The sequence below is a fragment of the Macaca fascicularis genome, chromosome 11 (genome assembly GCF_037993035.2).
Source record: "Macaca fascicularis isolate 582-1 chromosome 11, T2T-MFA8v1.1".
In the NCBI taxonomy this organism is placed as follows: domain Eukaryota; kingdom Metazoa; phylum Chordata; class Mammalia; order Primates; family Cercopithecidae; genus Macaca; species Macaca fascicularis.
The window spans coordinates 57,342,700-57,362,328 of NC_088385.1; the positions used below are offsets into that span (position 1 = coordinate 57,342,700).

The 19,629-nt window shown below is 44.7% G+C and overlaps 1 protein-coding gene and 1 pseudogene across 19 annotated transcripts in view; one reads left to right on the top strand and one right to left on the bottom strand.

Moving 5' to 3' along the window:
* Positions 1-373: 373 nt before the first annotated feature.
* Positions 374-1,527, bottom strand: LOC102124436 (heterogeneous nuclear ribonucleoprotein A1-like; annotated as a pseudogene).
* A 7,167-nt stretch (positions 1,528-8,694) lies between these two features.
* The window catches only part of DIP2B (disco interacting protein 2 homolog B), a 257,070-nt gene continuing 246,135 nt past the window's right edge, over positions 8,695-19,629 (top strand). For all 19 annotated transcript variants that reach the window (XM_065525172.2, XM_045365223.3, XM_065525177.2 and 16 more), the window contains exon 1: positions 8,695-8,946. In XM_065525172.2, coding sequence (XP_065381244.1) covers positions 8,847-8,946 — 100 coding nt within the window. In that variant the 5' untranslated portion in view covers positions 8,695-8,846. The remainder of the gene's footprint in view (positions 8,947-19,629) is intronic.

Below are 19,629 nucleotides of genomic sequence, written 5' to 3' on the forward strand. Positions count from 1 at the left end.
TAACTATCAGTTCAACTACACCAAGGTTTCCGAAGACAATGGCTTCTCCACCCAAGCAGGTTATATATAAATTCCAAATAGAACCTGGCATCACCCTGAAGGAATTCTAACTTCACACTGTTGGGGAAGTTTACCAAGATGGCTTCAGAGTAGACTAACTTTACACAGCACATTAAAAAACAGACATTTATTCAGCGTCACGATCAGACTATTACATTTAGCAATCAACAGCATGGGTGCAAAAAAAAAAAAATCTACATTAAAACCCTTTGCTGGAATGCTTTACACTTTCCACAGAACAGAAACTAAAATAACCTGTTACACAATTAGTCACAAATACAGTCCTCGAGTTTTTTGCCCATACACATGAGTATTTGTCTAAAACATGTCTTCTTTGTAGCAGCTAGGCCCTGCCACCACTGTGCTTGGCTGAGTTCACAAATCTGTTGTAACCTGTAGCTTCCCTGTCACTTCTCTGGCTCTCCTCTCCTGCTAAGATTTGTTTCCTAATTGAAATCTTCTGCCATTGCCATAGCTACTGCTGCTCCTGGAACCACCATAGCCACCTTGGTTTCGTGGTTTTGCAAAGTATTGGCCTCCACTGCCATAGGGGCCAGAGCTTCTGCCTCCAAAATTTCCTCCCTTCATGGGTCCAAATCTGAAGACTGATTGTTGTAATTGCCAAAATCATTGTAGCTTCCACCACCTCCAAAATTGCTTCCATCATTACCAAATCCATTATGGCCATCCCCACTGCCACCATATCCACCACCACCACGGCTGCCACCAAAGCCACCACGACCACTGAAGTTTCCTCCACGACTGAAGGTGTCATTCCCACCAAAACCACCTCCACAACCACCACCAAAGTTTCCAGAACCACTTCATCCTCTTTGGCTGGATGAAGCACTGGCCATCTGTTGCTTTGACAGGGCTTTCCTAACTTCACAGTTGTGGCCATTCACAGTATCGTATTTCTGAATGACAATCTTATCCACAGAGTCATGGTCGTCAAAGGTTACAAAGGCAAAGCCCCTTTTCTTGCCACTGCCTCGGTCAGTCATGATTTCAATCACTTCCGTTTTCCCACACTGTTCAAAATAATCTCTTAGGTGATGTTCTTCAGTGTCTTCTTTAATGTCACCAATAAATATCTTTTTCACAGTTAAGTGGGCACCTGGTCTGAATCTTCTCTTGAGACAGCGTTCTTCGGTTCCACAACTCTTCCATCCACCTTGTGTGGCCTTGCATTCATAGCTGCATCCACCTCCTCCACAGTGGCATATGTGACAAACCCAAAGTCCCTGGAACGCTTGGTGTTTGGATCTCTCATGACCACACAGTCCGTGAGCATTCCCCATTGCTCAAAATGGCTCCTCAGGCTCTCATCGGTTGTTTCAAAGCTCAACCTCCAATGAAGAGCTTCCTCAGCTGTTTGGGCTCTTTAGGAGACTCTGACTTAGACATGACGGCAGGGAGAAGAGAGACTGTAACGATGCTTCTTCGGCAGCGTCCACGGGCAGAAAGTCACTTTTTTTTTTTTTTTTTAGATGGAGTCTCACTCTCTTGCCCAGGCTGGAGTACAGTGGCACGATCTCAGCTGGCTGCAACCTCCGCATCTCAGGTTCCAGTTATTCTCCTGCCTCAGCCTCTAGAGTAGCTGAGATCACAGGTGTGCACCACTATACCTGGCTAATTTTTGTATTTTTAGTAGAGATAGGGTTTTGCCATGTTGGCCAGGCTGATCTTGAACTCCTGACCTCAGGTGATCCACCTACCTCAGCCTCCCAAAGTTCTGGGATTACAGGCGTGAGCCACTGTGCCCAACCTGCATTGCACTTACAGGAAGTTTTTTTTTTTTCCTCTTGAGACAAAGTTTCATGCTTGTTGCCCAGGCTGGAGTGCAATGGCATTATCTTGGCTCACCGCAACCTCTGCCTCCTGGGTTCAAGTGATTCTTCTGTCTCAGCCTCCTGAGTACTCCTGAGTAGCTGGAATTACAGGCATGAGCCACCATGCCCGGCTAATTTTGTATTTTTAGTAGAGACAGAGTTTCTCCATGTTGGTCAGGCTGGTCTGGAACTCCCAACGTCAGGTGATCCACCAGCCTCGGCTTCCCACTGTGCCTGGCCATGGAAATTTTAGGACAACTGACTTGACAAAATATTGAGGCTTGCCACTACAAAACATGCACGTTTATATCACTATTTATCATTCAGACTTAATTTTTGTGTACATTAATCAGCCTTCCCTTCTGATTTCTTGGTTTTTAGACTTGTAGCTTTTTAGTATGTCTTGATATCAGGTCAGGCAAAGTCCCCTTTTCTACCTCTTATTTTTTGACTTTCTTTGAACATTTCATCTTCTGTTTGAACTTCAGAATCAGCTTGTCAAGTTACGATTTTTAAAAATTACAATGAGCCAGGCGTGGTGGCTCACACCTGTAATCCCAGCACTTTGGGAGGCCGAGGCTGGTGGATCACCTGAGGTCAGGAGTTCAAGATCAGTCTGGCCAACATAGTGAAACCCCATCTCTACTAAAAATACAAAAATTAGCCAGGAATGGTGGTGCAAGTCTGTAGTCCCAGCTACTTGGGAGGCTGAGGTGGGAGAATTACTTGAACCTGGGACGCAGAGGTTGCAGTGAGCTGAGATTGCACCACTGCACTCCAGCCTGGGTGACAGAGCGAGGCTGTGTCTCAAAAAAAAAAAAAAAAATTAGCTGGGTGCGGTGGTGGTGCCTGCAGTCCCAGCTACTACAGAGGCTGAGGCAGGAGAATCGCTTGAACCTAACCTGGGAGCCAGAGGTTGCAGTGAGCCGAGATCACGCCACTGCACTCCAGCCTGATTGAGGCCTTGTTTCAAAAAAAAAAAAAAAAAAAAAAGAGATTTGATAAATATTGCATTGATTTTTACTGATTAAGTTTTTTTTTTTTTTTTTGAGACGGAGTCTCACTCTGTCCCCCCTGCTGGAGTGCAGTGGCCAGATCTCAGCTCACTGCAAGCTCCGCCTCCCGGGTTCAGGCCATTCTCCTGCCTCAGCCTCCCGAGTAGCTGGGACTACAGGCGCCCGCCACCTCGCCCGGCTAGTTTTTTTGTATTTTTTAGTAGAGACGGGGTTTCACCGTGTTAGCCAGGATGGTCTCGATCTCCTGACCTCGTGATCCACCCGTCTCGGCCTCCCAAAGTGCTGGGATTACAGGCTTGAGCCACCGCGCCCGGCCTTTCTGATTAAGTTTTAAAGTACTGATACCTTCATGATATTGAGTCTTCTAGAAATGGGTATTCATTTAGGTATTCTTTTTCTGTTTGTTTTTCAGCTAGGTCTTCTTTTAGATTAGTTGGTGTTACAGGTTATTTTTTTTTTTTCAAATAGGTCTATACATTTCTTGCTAGGGATAGTTCTATTTATGTTATATTTTGTTATAACTATGAATGCATTTTGCCTTTCAATGGCAATTAGTATAAGACAAGAAAGTTACTTATTTTTGGGCCCAGGTGCGGTGGCTCACGCCTGTAATCCCAGCACTTTGGGAGGCCGAGGCAGGCAGATCACGAGGTCAGGAGATCGAGACGATCCTGGCTAACACGGTGAAACCCCGTCTCTACTAAAAATACAAAGAAATTAGTCGGGCGAGGTGTCGGGCACCTGTAGTCCCAGCTACTTGGGAGGCTGAGGCAGGAGAATGGCATGAACCTGGGGGGGCGGAGCTTGCAGTGAGCCGAAATCGTGCCACTGCACTCCAGCCTGGGTGACAAAGCGAGACTATCTCAAAAAAAAAAAAGACAAGAAAGTTACTTATTTTTATATATTGACCTAATTTTAAGCTACCTTATACAACTCTCATTAATATTCTGTAGAACTAGAATTTAAACTCTATATGAATGTGGACCTTATTCAAACACTGTATCCCTAGCACCTAGGCAATGCCTAACATGTTACTTTAAGATATATTTTATTTATTAATTTTTTTTGAGACAGACTCTCGCTCTGTCACCCAGGCTGGAGTGTAGTGGTGCGATCTTGGCTCACTGCAACCTCCGCCTCCCAGGTTCAAGCAATTCTCTGTCCCAGCCTCCCAAGTAGCTGGGATTACAGGTGCCCGCCACCATGCCCAGCTAATTTTTGTATTTTTAGTAGAGACAGGGTTTTTACCATGTTGGGCAGGCTGGTCTTGAACTCCTGACCTTGTGATCTGCCTACCTGGGCCTCCCAAAGTGCTGGGATTACAGGTGTGAGCCACTGAGCCCGGCCATTAATATATATTTTAATGAATGAATGATGGCATTTTAGTTGATTCTGTTGCATTTTCTGGGTAGACAATTTTTCCAATTTTTCAACTATTGTAATCATGGGACTTGGTAGATTGCTCTGAAATTCATGTTCTGAAGTACCCTTTCTTCTATGTATACATCAATATTAGATAAAACAGGAAAAGGTAAAGTTACACAGCTATGACATGCAGAAACAAGAACTATTTCTTTGTACTTAAAACAGTGTTTAGAGGCTGGGTAGGGTGGTTTGTGTTTGTAATCTCAGCACTTTGAGAGGCCAAGATGGGAGGACTGCTTAAGCCCAAGAGTTTGAGAACAGCCTGGGCAACATAGGGAGACCCCTGTCTCCACAAAACGTAAAAAAATTAGCCAGGCTTGAGTCTGGGAGTTTGAGGCTGCAGTGAGCCATGATCGTGCCACTGCACTGAAGACTGGCTGACAGTAAGACTCTGTCTCTAAAGGAAAAAAAAAAAAAATGCTTATTTGGAGAAATAATCCCTGAAAACTTTTCAAATTTGATAAAGAATATTAATGTACACATTCAAGGTCAATTAACTCCAAGAAGAATAAACTCAAAGAGATCCACACCTAGGAACATTATGGTCAAACTGCCAAAAGACAAAAACAAAGACAGAATATTGAATGCAGCAAAAAAAAAAAAAAAAAAAAAAAAAAAAAAAAAAAAAAAAAAAAAGCAACTCATCATGTGTAAGGGATCCTCAACAAAATTAATAACTGACTTCTCATCAGAAACCATGGAGCTCAGCTGGGCGCGGTGGCTCATGCCTATAATCCCAGCACTTTGGGAGGCTGAGGCAGGTGGATCACCTGAGGTCAGGAGTTCGAGACCAGCCTGATCAACATGGAGAAACCCCATCTCTACTAAAAATACAATATTAGCTGGGCATGGTGGGGCACGCCTGTAATTCCAGCTACTTGGGAGTCTGAGGCAGGAGAATTGCTTGAACCTGGGAGGCGGCGGTTGCAGTGAGCTGAGATCTTGCCATTGCACTCTAGCCTGGGCAACAGGAGTGAAACTCTGCCTCAAAAAAAAAAATAATAATAATAAAAAGAAACCATGAAGCCCAGAAGGCAGTGGAAAGACATTCAAAGTGCTAAAAAATATTGTCAACCAACAATTCCATATCCACAGAACTATACCTCAAAACTGAAGGAAAGGCCAGGTGTGGTGGCTCATGCCTGTAATCTCAGCACTTTGAGAGGCTGAAGAGAGGATCACTTGAGCCCAAGAGTTTGAGACCAGCTTGGGCAACATAGTGATACTTCATCTCTACAAAAAAGTAAAAAATCAGCCGAGCATAGAGGCGTGTACTTATAATCCCAGATACTTGGGAGGCTGAGGTGGGAGGATTACTTGAGCCCAGGAGATTGAAGTTGCAGCAAGCCAACAAGGCGCCACTGCACCCCAGCCCGAGTAATGGAGCCAGACTCTGTCTCAAAAAAAAAAAGAAAATAAAAATGATGGAGAATGCAGACATTCCCAGATAAACAATAATTGAATTTGTCACCTGCCCTGCAATGTGAGCCATTCAAAATGAAAGATTATTAGACAATAACCTGAGTTCATGTGAAGAAATAAACAGCATTGGTAAATGCTGGCGCGGTGGCTCACGCCTGTAATCCCAAAAATTTGGGAGGCTGAGGCCAGTGGATCACTTGAGGTCAGGAGTTCGAGACCAGCCTGGCCAACATGGTGAAACCAAATCTCTACTAAAAATACTAAAAATATAAAAATTAGCCGAGCATGGTGGCAGGTGCCTGTAATCACAGCTACTGCTGAGGCAGGAAAATCGCTTGAACCTGGGAGGCAGAGGTTGTAGTAAGCTGAGATCAAGTCACTGCACTCTAGCCCAGGTAACAGAGCGAGACTCTGTCTAAAAAAAAAAAAAAAAAAAAAGTAACACAGTACAAACATAGTATATTTTTGTTTGTTAATTTAAAAAAATTTTTTCTCGCTGGGCGCGGTGGCTCAAGCCTGTAATCCCAGCACTTTGGGAGGCCGAGGCGGGCGGATCACGAGGTCAGGAGATCGAGACCATCCTGGCTGACACGGTGAAACCCCGTCTCTACTAAAAAATACAAAAAACTAGCCGGGCGAGGTGGCGGGCGCCTGTAGTCCCAGCTACTGGGGAGGCTGAGGCAGGAGAATTGCGTGAACCCGGGAGGCGGAGCCTGCAGTGAGCTGAGATCCGGCCACTGCACTCCAGCCTGGGCGGCAGAGCGAGACTCCGTCTCAAAAAAAAAAAAAAAAAAAAAAAAAATTTTTTCTCCAAAAGCATGAGGCACCACACCTGGCCTAGGAGAAAAATTTAATGTTAAACTTTAAAAATAGCCACAGAAAGAATAGCAGTATAATCTGTACCTTCTAAACCAGAAGAATAAAGAAGTACTATCTAACACTTTACTAATTCAACAATAGGAAAAAAAGCAAAGACAGAGATTGATACACAGAAAACATTTAACAAGAACGAAGAAATAAGTCCTAATATATCAATAATTATGTTAAATGATCATAAATGGATTTAATTAATTTGTTACACACAGAGTCACAGACAAAAGTTGAAAATAAAAGAATAAAAAAAGTCAGCAAGTAGTAATTAAAAAGGCTGGTACAACAATAATATCTAGACAAAAAGATTAAGGTAAAGAATAAACCATTAGAAATAAAGACAATATATAAGGAATAATCTAGCAAAAAGGTAGAATAATTTGGTGGAAGAATGCAGTAAAGGTTGGATGAGGCTTATGCCTGTAATCCCAGCACTTTGGGAGGCTGAGGTAGGAGGAGCTCTCAAGTTTGTTCTAAGCTTCTTTAATTTTAAACAAACGTTGTACTTTAGAATGGTTTTAAATTTACTGAAAAGTTGCAAAGGTAGTACAGAGAATTCCGGTGTATGCTTCATCCAGTTTTTACTTTTTTTTTTTTTTTGAGACGGAGTTTCACTCTCGTTGCCCAGGCTGGAGTGCAATGACACCATCTGGGTTCACTGCAACCTCCATCTCCCTGGGTTCAAGCGATTCTCCTGTCTCAGCCTCCTAAGTAGCTAGGATTACAGGCACACGCCACCACGTCCAGCTAATTTTTGCATTTTTAGTAGAGAGGGGGTTTCACCATACTGGTCAGGCTGATCTCGAACTCCTAACCTCCCGTGATCTGCCTGCCTCTGCCTCCCAAAGTGCTGGGATTACAGATGTGAGCCACCACCGCCCTACCGTCACTTTTTTTTTTTTTTTTTTTTTGAGACAGTTTCACTGTGTTGCCCAGGCTGGAGTACAGTGGCCGTGATCTCAGCTCACTGCAACCTTCGCCTCCCAGGTTCAAGCTATTTTCCTACCTCAGCTTCCCCAAGTAGCCGGGATTACAGGCATGTGCCACTACTCCCGGCTAATTTTTGTGTTTTTAGTAGAGACGGGGCTTCGCCATGTTGGCCAGGCTGGTCTTGAACTCTTGACCTCAGGTGATCCGTCCACCTTGGCCTCCCAAAGTGCTGGGATCGTAGGTGTGAACCACTGCACCCAGCCTTGGACCCTCTTCATATTAAATTAAAATTAATGTTTTTGGAACACCTATTTGGCCATATACTGAGGAGGATGAGATAAAGTAAGTTCCCTCCTTGTAAGTCGTTAGAATTATAGAAAGAAAGAAGTGGAGCTCCTCTCCATTGTCTTTTTTTTTTTTTCCTTTTTCGTTTTTTTTTTGAGACGGAGTTTCGCTCTTGTTGCCCAGGCTGGAGTGCAATGGCGCGATCTCTGCTCACTGCAACCTCCGCCTCCCGGGTTCAAGGGATTCTTCTGCCTCAGCCTCCTGAGTAGCTGGGATTACAGGCGTCCGCCACCACGCCCGGCTAATTTTTGTATTTTTAGTAGAGACAGGGTTTCACCATGTTGGCCAGGCTGGCCTAGCATTCTTAACCTCAGGTGATCCACCTGCCTCGGCCTCCCAAAGTGCTAGGATTACAGGCATGAACCGCCGCTCCCGGCCTGCCATTGTCTTTTTAAAACTGAAACAGAAACAGAGAGCTCCTGGCAGATAGGACCAGGAGCCACAGTGAAGGAGGTGGCCTGTGATTAGGTTTTTATAAATGGGCAGGTATTAATCAGGGGAAATGGAGTAAAGGACACGACAGACATACATTGGAAAAAGTAAGGCCTGGGGCCCCTAAAAACTTGCTCGAGAGTAAAGGTAAATGCTATCTATGTGTCCACACTACTGTGGTAAAGCCGACGGTCCATACCATGAGCCCATTTCGCAGCAGGGAAATTCGGGTGGTGGGCTTGGGCCGGTCGTTATGGTAACTCCCCAGTAGAGGGCGCCATAAGCATGTGCGTCCTCAGTCTGACTGGGCTGTGGAGGCGGTGCGTCCTCCTGGCCCGGGGGCGGGGCCGTCGCGCTCACGTGACCTTTGCTGATGGCGGCGGCGGTGGCGGCGGCTTTGCTGGTGGCGCTCGGCGGCCGGAGCCGGATCCTGTAGCCGGGTGTGGGCCCGCGTCGGTCCTTCCCTCCTTCGGCCCTCTCTCTTGTCTTCCGGAGTGTGGCTGGCGGAGCCGGGATGGCGGAACGAGGCCTGGAGCCGTCGCCGGCCGCGGTGGCGGCGCTGCCGCCTGAAGTGCGGGCGCAGCTGGCGGAGCTGGAGCTGGAGCTCTCGGAGGGTAGGAGCCGGGCGGGGGAGAGGGCGCCCGGGGCCCTGCGGATCGCTGCGACTCGGGAGACAGGTCCCCGCCGCGCGCCCTGGCGGCCGTGCGGCGAGGGGGACGAGGGTGCAGAGAACCTGGCCTGGCACTCCACGACCATCTTCCCTCCTCTCCCACCCCACTAAGTGGTTTCCTGTGTCTTTCATTGTTTTCCCATGAAGGGGACTAAGTAAGGGCTTGTGGGAGAGGTCCTCCCGGACCCACACTGCTTCTGCGCTTCCTGCCCCCCAAAACCCGAGACAAAGCTGCGCCCTCCCGCTTCTGCCCAGGCGTCTGGGCCAGGTGGGGTGAGGGGGAGGGCTGCGAGGAGGGTGGCTGACAGCTTTCTCCTTTCCTCTCCGCTTTTCGTGGAGGGCTCCACGCCTTGTTCCAGCCCCTTTCCCCCTTTCAAAAAGAGAAAGACACATGGGAAATCCGCAGCAGTGTTTCTTCTCTTTCCTTTAACAATGCGCGATGCCTCCTCAGTGACAGGAGTGAGACAGAAGCGGGTGAGCCATTGAGGGTCCTAGGGAGATGAGAAGCAGTGGCATTAACCCAGAGAGCCACTCGGTGCTGCTTTTAGACCACCTTTGTCATAAGAGGTTTTTTTTTTTCCTGGTGCCTGTTATTTGGGCTGAATTTTCCGTATGTGGTCACCTTTTGGAGTCTTTGAAGAGGGAGAGAGAGGAGGCTACCGGTTACTTGCAGATCCTGGCTGGCATTCTTTCTTTTGACAATGGATTGGGACAGGGAGGGTTCGATTTTTCAGAATTTAAAAAAATGGGATAAATCAAGCCACTGTTATTAGAGAACTCCTTGTACAACAATGAGCGAAACACAGTGCTCCGTTGTGGGCATGTGATCAGGCTTGTTGGGCAGTTGTGATCAGTTCTCTGTAAAGTTCCTGTTTTTATCACTAGCTGCCCCTGAGACAAAAGCAGCATTTTCTCCAAGCTTGATACCAGTACTTTGGTTGTGTCTCCAGAGTTGCATATTCTTGAGTTCCTTGTGGAAGGCCCTCTTCACTAGCATTTTTCAAGTGGATCAAAAACTCTTGATTGGAAAAGAAGAATGTGATCAACTCCCAGGATCTTATTAAACATTACTTATTGTTTACTTATTAAGGCATTATGGTTCCCTCCCCTCCAAGAATCCTTTACAATGAAAAACCAAAAGTAGAGTTGAATGTTATAAATCCTGTTGGGCATTGAAGGAAATAATTATTTTTAATAACCCTTTTAATAACCTAATGTATAGGGAAGTGCTGTTTTTACCTGTACTTAACTATCAACATGTTATTTTTCAATTAATCAATTCAATTTTCAAGTTATTCTTTGGCCAGCCCCGGGAATCACTGGTATTAGATTAATTTGTTTCTGTAAAGTGTTTAAGAAGATAGGAATCCTTTGGGTTTGTCTGCCCAGTTATACCTGTTTGAAATATTCACCAGGTGAATCCATTTGCCATAGACTTGAATGGCTGAGGCTTAGTTTGTTTAAATGTAAATTTCTTTAAGTTCCCCCCCCCCCCGCTTCGAAAATTGAGGGACTTACCATCATTTCTGTCTCTCAAGATAACTCATTCTTCTCCTAAAGCGTTGACATTAAATCTGTGTTGACTTGCATTAAAATCTGACTTTTAAAACTGCTATTTGAAAGTAACAAATCAGCTAGCTTTGATTAGTCAGAAAGAGGTTTGCCTGGATGCTTGCGTCAGAGGGAGATTAAAAATAGGAGTTGATTGCTTTTACACGGAGAGGGAAATCCTGGAAGCTCCTTATTCTGGGTATATCTCTTTCCAGCTGATTGTTGTTTACATCTCTGGGTGTTTCTAGACATCTCTAGAATGTCTAGAAATATTCTGAGGAACTATTTCTAGGACCTACACTGATTAGCTCACCTCTCTCTCCTTCAGAAAGGTGTGAAACTTCTTCAAATTGTGAATGCCAAGGCTTAAACATTTTAAGGACAAGTGCGTGGTTTGCTTTCCAATGAAGGATTATTTTGGTTGGCATCTGACTTGGTTTGAATTTGTTTCTTATAGATTTATACTACACTTCTCGTATTTCATCTATTTTAGCAATGGATGACTCTGTAAAAAATACAGTTGAAAAACTTGGGCCTGCAGTGTCAGCATATTGGTCATCTTTCTTGCTTAAAGTACAGGGGACGGTTGGCTGGAGTAGATAGACATTAGGAATTCAAGTGAAGTTAAAATAACCCAATAGTCCCAATATCTGTGTAGTATGGTGTTATTTGTGATGTCTGTAGCATATTTAGAGCTAAGTTTTGTTTGTTTTGCATTTTCTCTACAGTTACTCTGCTCTAACATAAGTACTTTGCTTTTTTTGTTTTAGATGCTTTTCTTTTGTTTGCTTATTTGTTTTTTTTTTGAGATGGAGTCTCACTCTGTTGTCCGAGCTCAGCTTACTGCAACCTCCGCCTCCCAGGCTCAAGCAGTTCTCCTGCCTCAGCCTCCCCAGTAGCAGGGATTACAGGCGAGCGCCACTACTGCCGGGCTAATTTTTTTGTATTTTAGTAGAGATGGGGTTTCACCATGTTTACCAGGCTTCATCTTAAACTCCTGACCTCAAATGATCCACCCGCCTCAGCCTTCCAAAGTGTTGGGATTACAGGCGTGAGCCACCGCTAAAGATGCTTTTAACTGTGTGTTTATCATGCCTTGCTGACATTGGTGCACTCATTTCTCTATTTTCATTTTTTTTTTTTTAGGTTCAGGCTGTCATTGGTCCTAATCATAGCAATAATCTGAGCTGTTTGCTGTTAAAGAATTTTCTTTGTGCTTGCCTGTATTTTCAGCTGCAGGCTTTGGTAATAGATCAGCCAACTCTGTGCTGAAATGCAGGTTTGTGCCTGCTTTGGGCTCTGCCGCAGAGTGTGTTGCAGAGCCCTGTGATGTGTCTGGTGCTTCAGGCAGGTCACCAGGCATCTTCCTGGTTAAAACCTGCTTCTACCACAAAAAGAACAGGCTGAAACTGCCTGGAAATTGTTTAAAAATTGAATTTTCATATAAGGGTGAGCTTTTCTATAGATGAGTTGAATAGGTGGAAGGTTTCTGCAAGTATTTCTGTGACTGAAATTTTTAATGATTCACATATTTTATTATTATATCTTGACAGTAAGCTCTGTTGTTTGGACTTATGTATATGGTCTAGTCAAGTGTATGCACATAAAATAGCACTAATAGGGAGAATTAATTTGCTTAAATCTGTCTAATAATACATTATATTTGTGTAATGATCTTTTTGTATATTGTCATTTGAGCTTCACTAAACGTCAATAGATAGAATAGGTATTGTTACCACCCACCCCCACTTTCTTTTTTTGTGGCTTAACAGAAAGGAAAACTTGTACTTGGAAAGACTGTTTTGTCTAAAGCTGCATACCTAATAAGTATCATTATCCTAAGCGGTCATGTGATGATGATAGTGGAATGATTTAAATATCTGTGCTGTCATTGCACAACTTGTTAACTAATTTTTACTCTAAGGAAATGCTACCAAACAGTTCTTTTTTTTTTTTTTTGAGATGGAGTTTTGCTCTTGTTGCCCAGGCTGGAGTGAAATGGAGTGATCTCAGCTCACTGCAACTTCTGCCTCCGGGGTTCAGGTGATTCTCCTGCCTCAGCCTTTCTGAATAGCTGACTTTACAGGCATGCGCCACCATGCCCGGCTAATTTTGTATTTTTAGTAGAGATGGGTTTTCTCCATGTTGGTCAGGCTGGTCTCGAACTCCTGACCTCAGATGATCCACCCGCCTTGGCCTCCTGAAGTGCTGGGATTACAGGCGTGAGCCACTGTGCCTGGCCCTAGACCGTTCTATACCACAGTGTTGATTCTCTCTCTCTGAAATCTCTTTCAAATCCATCACTTACGCATTCAGTTCAGCAGATGTGTATTTTGTGCCTACTGTGTGCAAGTGAGCAGGATACCATGGTAGCTTTCAAGAAGCTCTGAGTCTGGCAGGGAAATCATTGAAAAATGCCAACAAAACAGTCCATGACCATGGTGGAGTTATGTACACAGGCTGCCTTCTAAGAAAAGAGGAAGCTATCTGCTTTATCGTTGTTGTGAGAGACAGAAGAGAATTATAAATACAAGATTGGATTGTGTGGCTAGCAGAGAGGGCTGTAATTTAGCCCGTGCAGATCAGTCATAAGCGCAATGCAAAGAAGAATGTTCCCATACTTCTGTGGCATGCAGGAAGGAGCTCAAGTCTTTCAGTGTCTGAGAATAGTCCAAAGATGACAACTGGAAAGGTATTTAAGATAAAATAACACTCACAGGAAGGGATCCTCCCTTTTCTTGTTTGAACACTTCTCTGAGCACAAACAGTAAACATAGTCCCATCCTCCCTTTCTCCTGCCTGTTTCATCATGTAGCTTTGTGGTCCTTAAAGCATGGCACAGGGTCTACCATGAAGGCAAAGGGATAAGAGAAGGCTGACTTCCTAGGAATTGCAGTGACTTTTCTTTAGGAATGGGGAAGAGGTGGGAGAGTTGAAGAGGAAAAGGAGGAGATGTTGGATAAAGATTTTACAGTCTCAGAAGGGGGCAGGTAGACTTAAGCCACCATAAAACTGGTAAATCCCTCCTGCTTTACCTGTCATGGGAAACGGGGCCACTTCTCCCAAAATACATAGCTTAGTCATAGATTCATAGGCTACACCTTTATCAAAGTTCTGTCTAAGCAGTTGTGACACCTGATGCTAGGAGTATTAAGGAAAGCAGGAATGTATATTTATAAATAACCAAGAATGGGCATTATCTAAGCGATCTACCTCCGGAACTTGCGTGTGTGTTTTTGGTGGGCAGGAGCTCATCTTCAGAATTACTGTCAGAGCCTGTGACACATTCCTTTGAAAATCCTCATGGTGGCAGATTTCAGTTCTTTGAGGGTGGAGTTTCATTTATAGGTCACTTGGAGTCAAATAGAGAAAAGCTGGTTAACATTCTTTTACAGCCCAAACTAGTTGTGACTGGAAAAATTAGAGTGATTATAAACTGATTTTAGTTGTGATTGTCAAAAAATCAGAATGATTGTAAACTGGTTTTGAGGGCAGTTCCAGAAGAGAAGTTACAGACAAATTCACTGGAAGAATGATTCACCTTATTGAAAAGAGTGGCTTGTTTGGATATCCTTGTTCTGGTGTGTATTTTGAAAAATTAATCTTGTTTGACAGCCCACAGCATTGAGCTCGATTTTTGAATAAGATAAATCATTAACATGTCATGCTTAGCTCAGCCCTTGATTGCAACTTTCTGTCCTAGCCTGTGTAAGACTTAGCACTTTAAGGTTGAAAGTTCATGTGACTGGCTAAAAAGGGCCTTCATACTATATTTGTATTCTAATTACTAGAGTTCTCCATGGTTCTCTCTCATGTGACTAATTCAGGGGTATTCTTTGAAATGCTCCTTCTTGCTTGTATGCAGTTTCTCATAAATCTTTAAGGATTCAGCTAAAGTACCACCTTTTTTTTTTTTTTTTTTTTGAGACAGTTTCACATTTGTTGCCCAGGCTGGAATGTAATGGTGCAATCTCAGCTCACCGCAACCTCTGCCTCCTGGGTTCAAGCAATTCTCCTGCCTCAGCCTCCCGAGTAGCTGGGATTACAGGCATGTACCACCACTTCTGGCTAATTTTGTATTTTTAGTAGAGGCGGGGTTTCTCTATGTTGGTCAGGCTGGTCTCAAACTCCCGACCTCAGGTGATCTGCCCACCTCGGCCTCCCAAAGTGCTGGGATTATAGGCATGAGCCACCGCACCTGGCTTTTTTTCTTTTTTTCTTTTTTTTTTTTTTTTGAGAAGGAGTCTTGCTCTGTCACCCAGGCTGGAGTGCAGTGGCCGGATCTCAGCTCACTGCAAGCTCCGCCTCCCGGGTTTACACCATTCTCCTGCCTCAGCCTCCCGAGTAGCTGGGACTATAGGCGCCCGCCACCTCGCCCGGCTAGTTTTTTGTATTTTTTAGTAGAGACGGGGTTTCACCGTGTTAGCCAGGATGGTCTCGATCTCCTGACCTCGTGATCCGCCCGTCTCGGCCTCCCAAAGTGCTGGGATTACAGGCGTGAGCCACCGCGCCCGGCCTTTTTTCTTTTTTTTGAGATGGAATTTTTCCCTGTCGCCTGTGCTGGAGTACAATGGTGCAATCTCGGCTCACCGCAACCTCTGCCTCCTGGATTCAAGCAATTCTCCAGCCTCAGCCTCCCAAGTAGCTGGGATTATAGGTGCCCTCCACCATGCCCGGCTAATTTTTTGTGTCTTTAGTAGAGATGGGGTTTCACCAGTTGTCCAGGCTGGTCTCGAACCCTTGACCTTGTGATCTGCCTGCCTTGGCCTCCCAAAGTGCCGGGATTACAGGTGTGAGCCACCACACCAGGCTCAAGTACCACCTTTTTGTAAACCTATCCCTGACCAGTGTGATTTCTCCTTTTTTTTTTTTTTTTTTTTTTTGAGACAGGGTCTCAACTCTGTCGCTCAGACTGCAGTGGCGCAATCTCGGCTCACCACAACCCCCACCTTCCAGGCTCAAGCGATTCTCCTGCCTCAGCTTCCCCAGTAGCTGGGACTACAGGCAAATGCTACTACTGTCTGGCTAATTTTTATATTTTTAGTAGAGATGGGGTTTCACTATATTGGCCAGGCTGGTCTTGAACTCCTGACCTCAAATGATCCATCTGCCTCGATCTCCCAAAGTGCTGGGATTACAGGCATGAGCCATGGCACCGGGCCAATCATATATTTTCTAAGTATTTAAATTGCTTTTCATTTTATCTCTTAAAAAATTTTTTTTTAAAGTAGAGATGAGGCTGGGTGCAGTGGCTCATGCCTGTAATCCCAGCACTTTGGGAGGCCGAGGAGGGCAGATCACGAGGTCAAGAGATCAAGACCATCCTGGCCAACATGGTGAAATCTCGTCTCTACTAAAATTACAAAAATTAGCTCAGCATGGTAGTTTGTGCCTGTAGTCCCAGCTACTTGGGAAGCTGAGAGCTCCTTTTGCCTTGGTTCCCCCAAAGTTCTGAGATTATAGGTGTGAGCCACCGAGTCTGGCCTTAGCTCAATGTAAGCTCTTTTTTTGTTTTTTTTTTTCTTTTTTTTTGAGACAGAGTCTTGCTCTGTGCCCCAGGCTGGAGTGCAAGGCATGATCTCTGCTCACTGCAACCTCCACCTCCTGGTTTCAAGTGATTCTCCTGCCTCAGCCTCCTGAGTAGCTGGGATTACAGGCTCTTGCCACCACGCCTGGCTAATTTTTGTATTTTTGGTAGCGACAAGGTTTTGCCATGTTGGCCAGGTTGGTCTCAAACTCCTGACCTCAGGTGATCCTCCCGCATCGGCCTCCCAAAGTCCCAGGATTACAGGCTTGAGCCACCACCGCACCAGGCCTCAATGTAAGCTCTTATAGAGAGGTCCTTCGTGTCTGAAATTTATTTTAAATAACTTGCAACTATTTATTTCTTATGTTGTTTTAGGAATATTATAAATTTTTGGTCATTTCAATTTGAATTGAAAAATAAAGTCTCTGTCTTGGGGACTTGATCTTGGCGTAAGGTATTGTTCTGTAATCATTTGAGAAGCACATATTTTGACATCTGGTGGGCCCGGGTTGAAGTTCTGGCTGTATCATTTATTAGCTCTGTGACCTTGGACAAACTGTCTAACCTCCCAGGTATGAGTTTTCAACACTTAAAAAAGAAATGACGGTGGGGTGCAGTGGCTCCCTCCTGTAATCCCAGCACTATGGGAGGCTGAGCCGGGTGGATTGCCTGAGTTCAGGAGTTCAAGACCAGCCTGGGCAACATGGTAAAACTCCGTCTCTACTAAAATACAAAAAAATTAGCTAGGTGTGGTGGCGTGCACCTATAGTCCCAGCTGCTCGGGAGGCTTTAATTGCTTGAACCTGGGAGGCGGAGCTTGCAGTGAGCTGGGATCGCACCATTGCACTCCAGCCTGGGCGACAGAGTGAGACACCGTCTCAACAACAACAACAAAAAGGAATGACACCTTCCTTAGAGATGTAAGGAGGTTTAAAGTAAGAAATAGAAAAGCTGAGTGTAGTGTGGCATGCAGTGAGTGCTCAGCACATGTAATCTTTATTGCTGCTGATAGTGAATGGATGCATGGAGACTTGGCAGTTTTTAATATCTTGTGTTACTTAGTATAATAAGGTTATATATGAAGTGATGAATGGAATCAATTTGTGATACATTTTTTAAAAGTAAGGCTTCACTCCATCATCAGTTGTTCCTGTTGGCACCTATACCCTTAGTCCGGCACCTGTTGGGTCACTGCGAGCAGTTGATTAGAGCAGAAGACTTGCTGGTCTGTTTCATACAGACATCTCACATATGTACATTTCTGAACCTACAGGCTCAGGCAAGTGCCTGTGACATGTAAGCTTGGTTTCTGAGACTTAGCATCTACAAGCTATGAAAAGGGACATATGGATGTTTAGAATCTTCAGAAACTATGGTTTTTACTCTTCCGTTTCTTATCCCCCACTTGTCCTCAGTGAACACATCCTTTTAGTTCCTCTTTTAAAAGTTTTCTGGCTGGGTGCGGTGGCTCACGCCTGCAATCCCATTACTTTGGGAGGCTGAGGTGGGTGGATCACCTGAGGTCAGGAGTTCGGGACCAGCCTGGCCAACATGGCGAAACCCCGTCTGTACTAAAAATACAAAAACTAGCCGGGCATGGTGGCAGGTGCATGTAATCCCAGCTACTCTGGAGGCTGAGGCAGGAGAATTGCTTGAACCCGGGAGGTGGAGGTTGCAGTGAGCTGAGATCACGCCTCTGCACTCCAGCCTGGGAGACAGAGTGAGACTCAGTCTCAAAAAAAAAAAAAAAAAAAAAAAAGTTTTCTTGATCTTCTTTTCCTTAGAGTTTATTTACCCTGCCTTCGTGAGTCCTCTCAGACTTAATTGGTCTGATTATAGTCTCTTTTTAGCTCTAAACTGATCTTTCATCTTTTAAAAATACTACTTTTATTTAAAGCCATTGCTAAATCTAAGGCTCTGTCACTCAGTTGTCTTTTTTTTTTTTCTTTTTCTTTCTTTTTTTTTGAAATGGAGTTTCAACTCTTGTTTCCCAGGCTGGAGTGCAATGGCATGATCTCAGCTCACCATAACCTCTGCCTCCTGGGTTCAAGCGATTCTCCTGCCTCAGCCTCCCGAGTAGCTGGGATTGCAGGCATGCACCACCACGCCCCGCTAATTTTGTATTTTTGGTAAAGACGAGGTTTCCCTATGTTGGTCAGCCTGGTCACAAACTCCCAACCTCAGGTGATCCGCCCACCTCTGCTTCCCAAAGTGCTGGGATTACAGGTGTGAGTCACCGTGCCCGGCCTTTTTTTTTTTCCTTTTCTTAATGACAGTCTTGCTCTGTCATTGAGGCTAGAGTCCAGTGGTGACATTGTAGCTCACTGCAGCCTCTAATTCCTGGGCTCAAGTGATCCTCCTGATTCTGACTACAGGTGTGCGCCACGATGCCTGGCTAATTTTTTCTTTTCTTTTCTTTTCTTTTTTCTTTCTCTTTTTCTTTCTTCTTTTTTTTTGAGACAGAGTTGCCCAGGCTGGAGTGCAGTGGTGCCATCTTGGCTCAAAAACACCCTCCTCCCAGGTTGAAGTGATTCTCGTGCCTCAGCCTCCCAAGTAGCTGGGATTACAAGCATGCGCCACCACACCCCGCTAATTTTTGTATTTTTAGTAGACACAGGGTTATGCCATATTAGCCAATGCCTGGCTAATATTTTATTTGACTTTTTTTGGTAGAGATGGGGGTCTCCCTATGTTGCCCAGGCCGATCTTGATCTTCTGGTCTCAAGAAATCCTCCTGCCTCAGCCTCCTAAAGCACTGGGATTACAGACATGAGCAATTGTGTTGGGCCTCAATTATCTTTGAATTCTAAGTTTCCTAAAAGTGGAGATGGTTTCCTATATTCTTTACCCTTAGGGTCTAAGTTAGTACTTTTGTACATGTCAAACGGTCCATCTCTTTTTGTTGATTGTTTATATCACAGAGGATTGAGAGTTTTTCATATCTTTGTGTTTATAGTGCATAAGATGCTTTCTGGTGTGGATGCTCTTTTATGAGTAAGACAGGTTCTGAGAGGCCATTTCTTTGGAAATTCTGTAGTGTCACAGCCGTCTGAATCTTTGGATACATGGGTTGGATTCGTTGGACCTGAAAACTCTAAAATTACATGCAGGACTTTTTTTTTTTTTTGGTTGAGACAGGATCTTGTTCTGTCACCACGGCTGGAGTGCAGTGGTGTGAACATGGCTCACTGCAGCCTTGAACTCCTGGGATCAAGTGATCCTTCCACCCCAGCCTCCCAAGTAGCTGGGGCCACAGGTATGCGCCACCATGCCCAGCTAATTTTTTTATCTTTTGTAGAGATGGACTCTTGCCATGTTGCCCAGGCTGGTCTTAAACTCTGTGCTCAAGCAGTCTTCCCACCTTGGCCTCCCAAAGTGGTGGGATTACAGGCATGAGCCACGACACCTGGCTGTATGCAGGATTTTGAGTGTGAGTACTTATGTGTCTTTTTTGGGATCTAGGTCTCCACCTTTCATCAGTTTCTTAAAGAGAGCTATGAAGCAAAGTTAACCAAGACTATGCATTATCACCTTTCATTCTAACTAGTT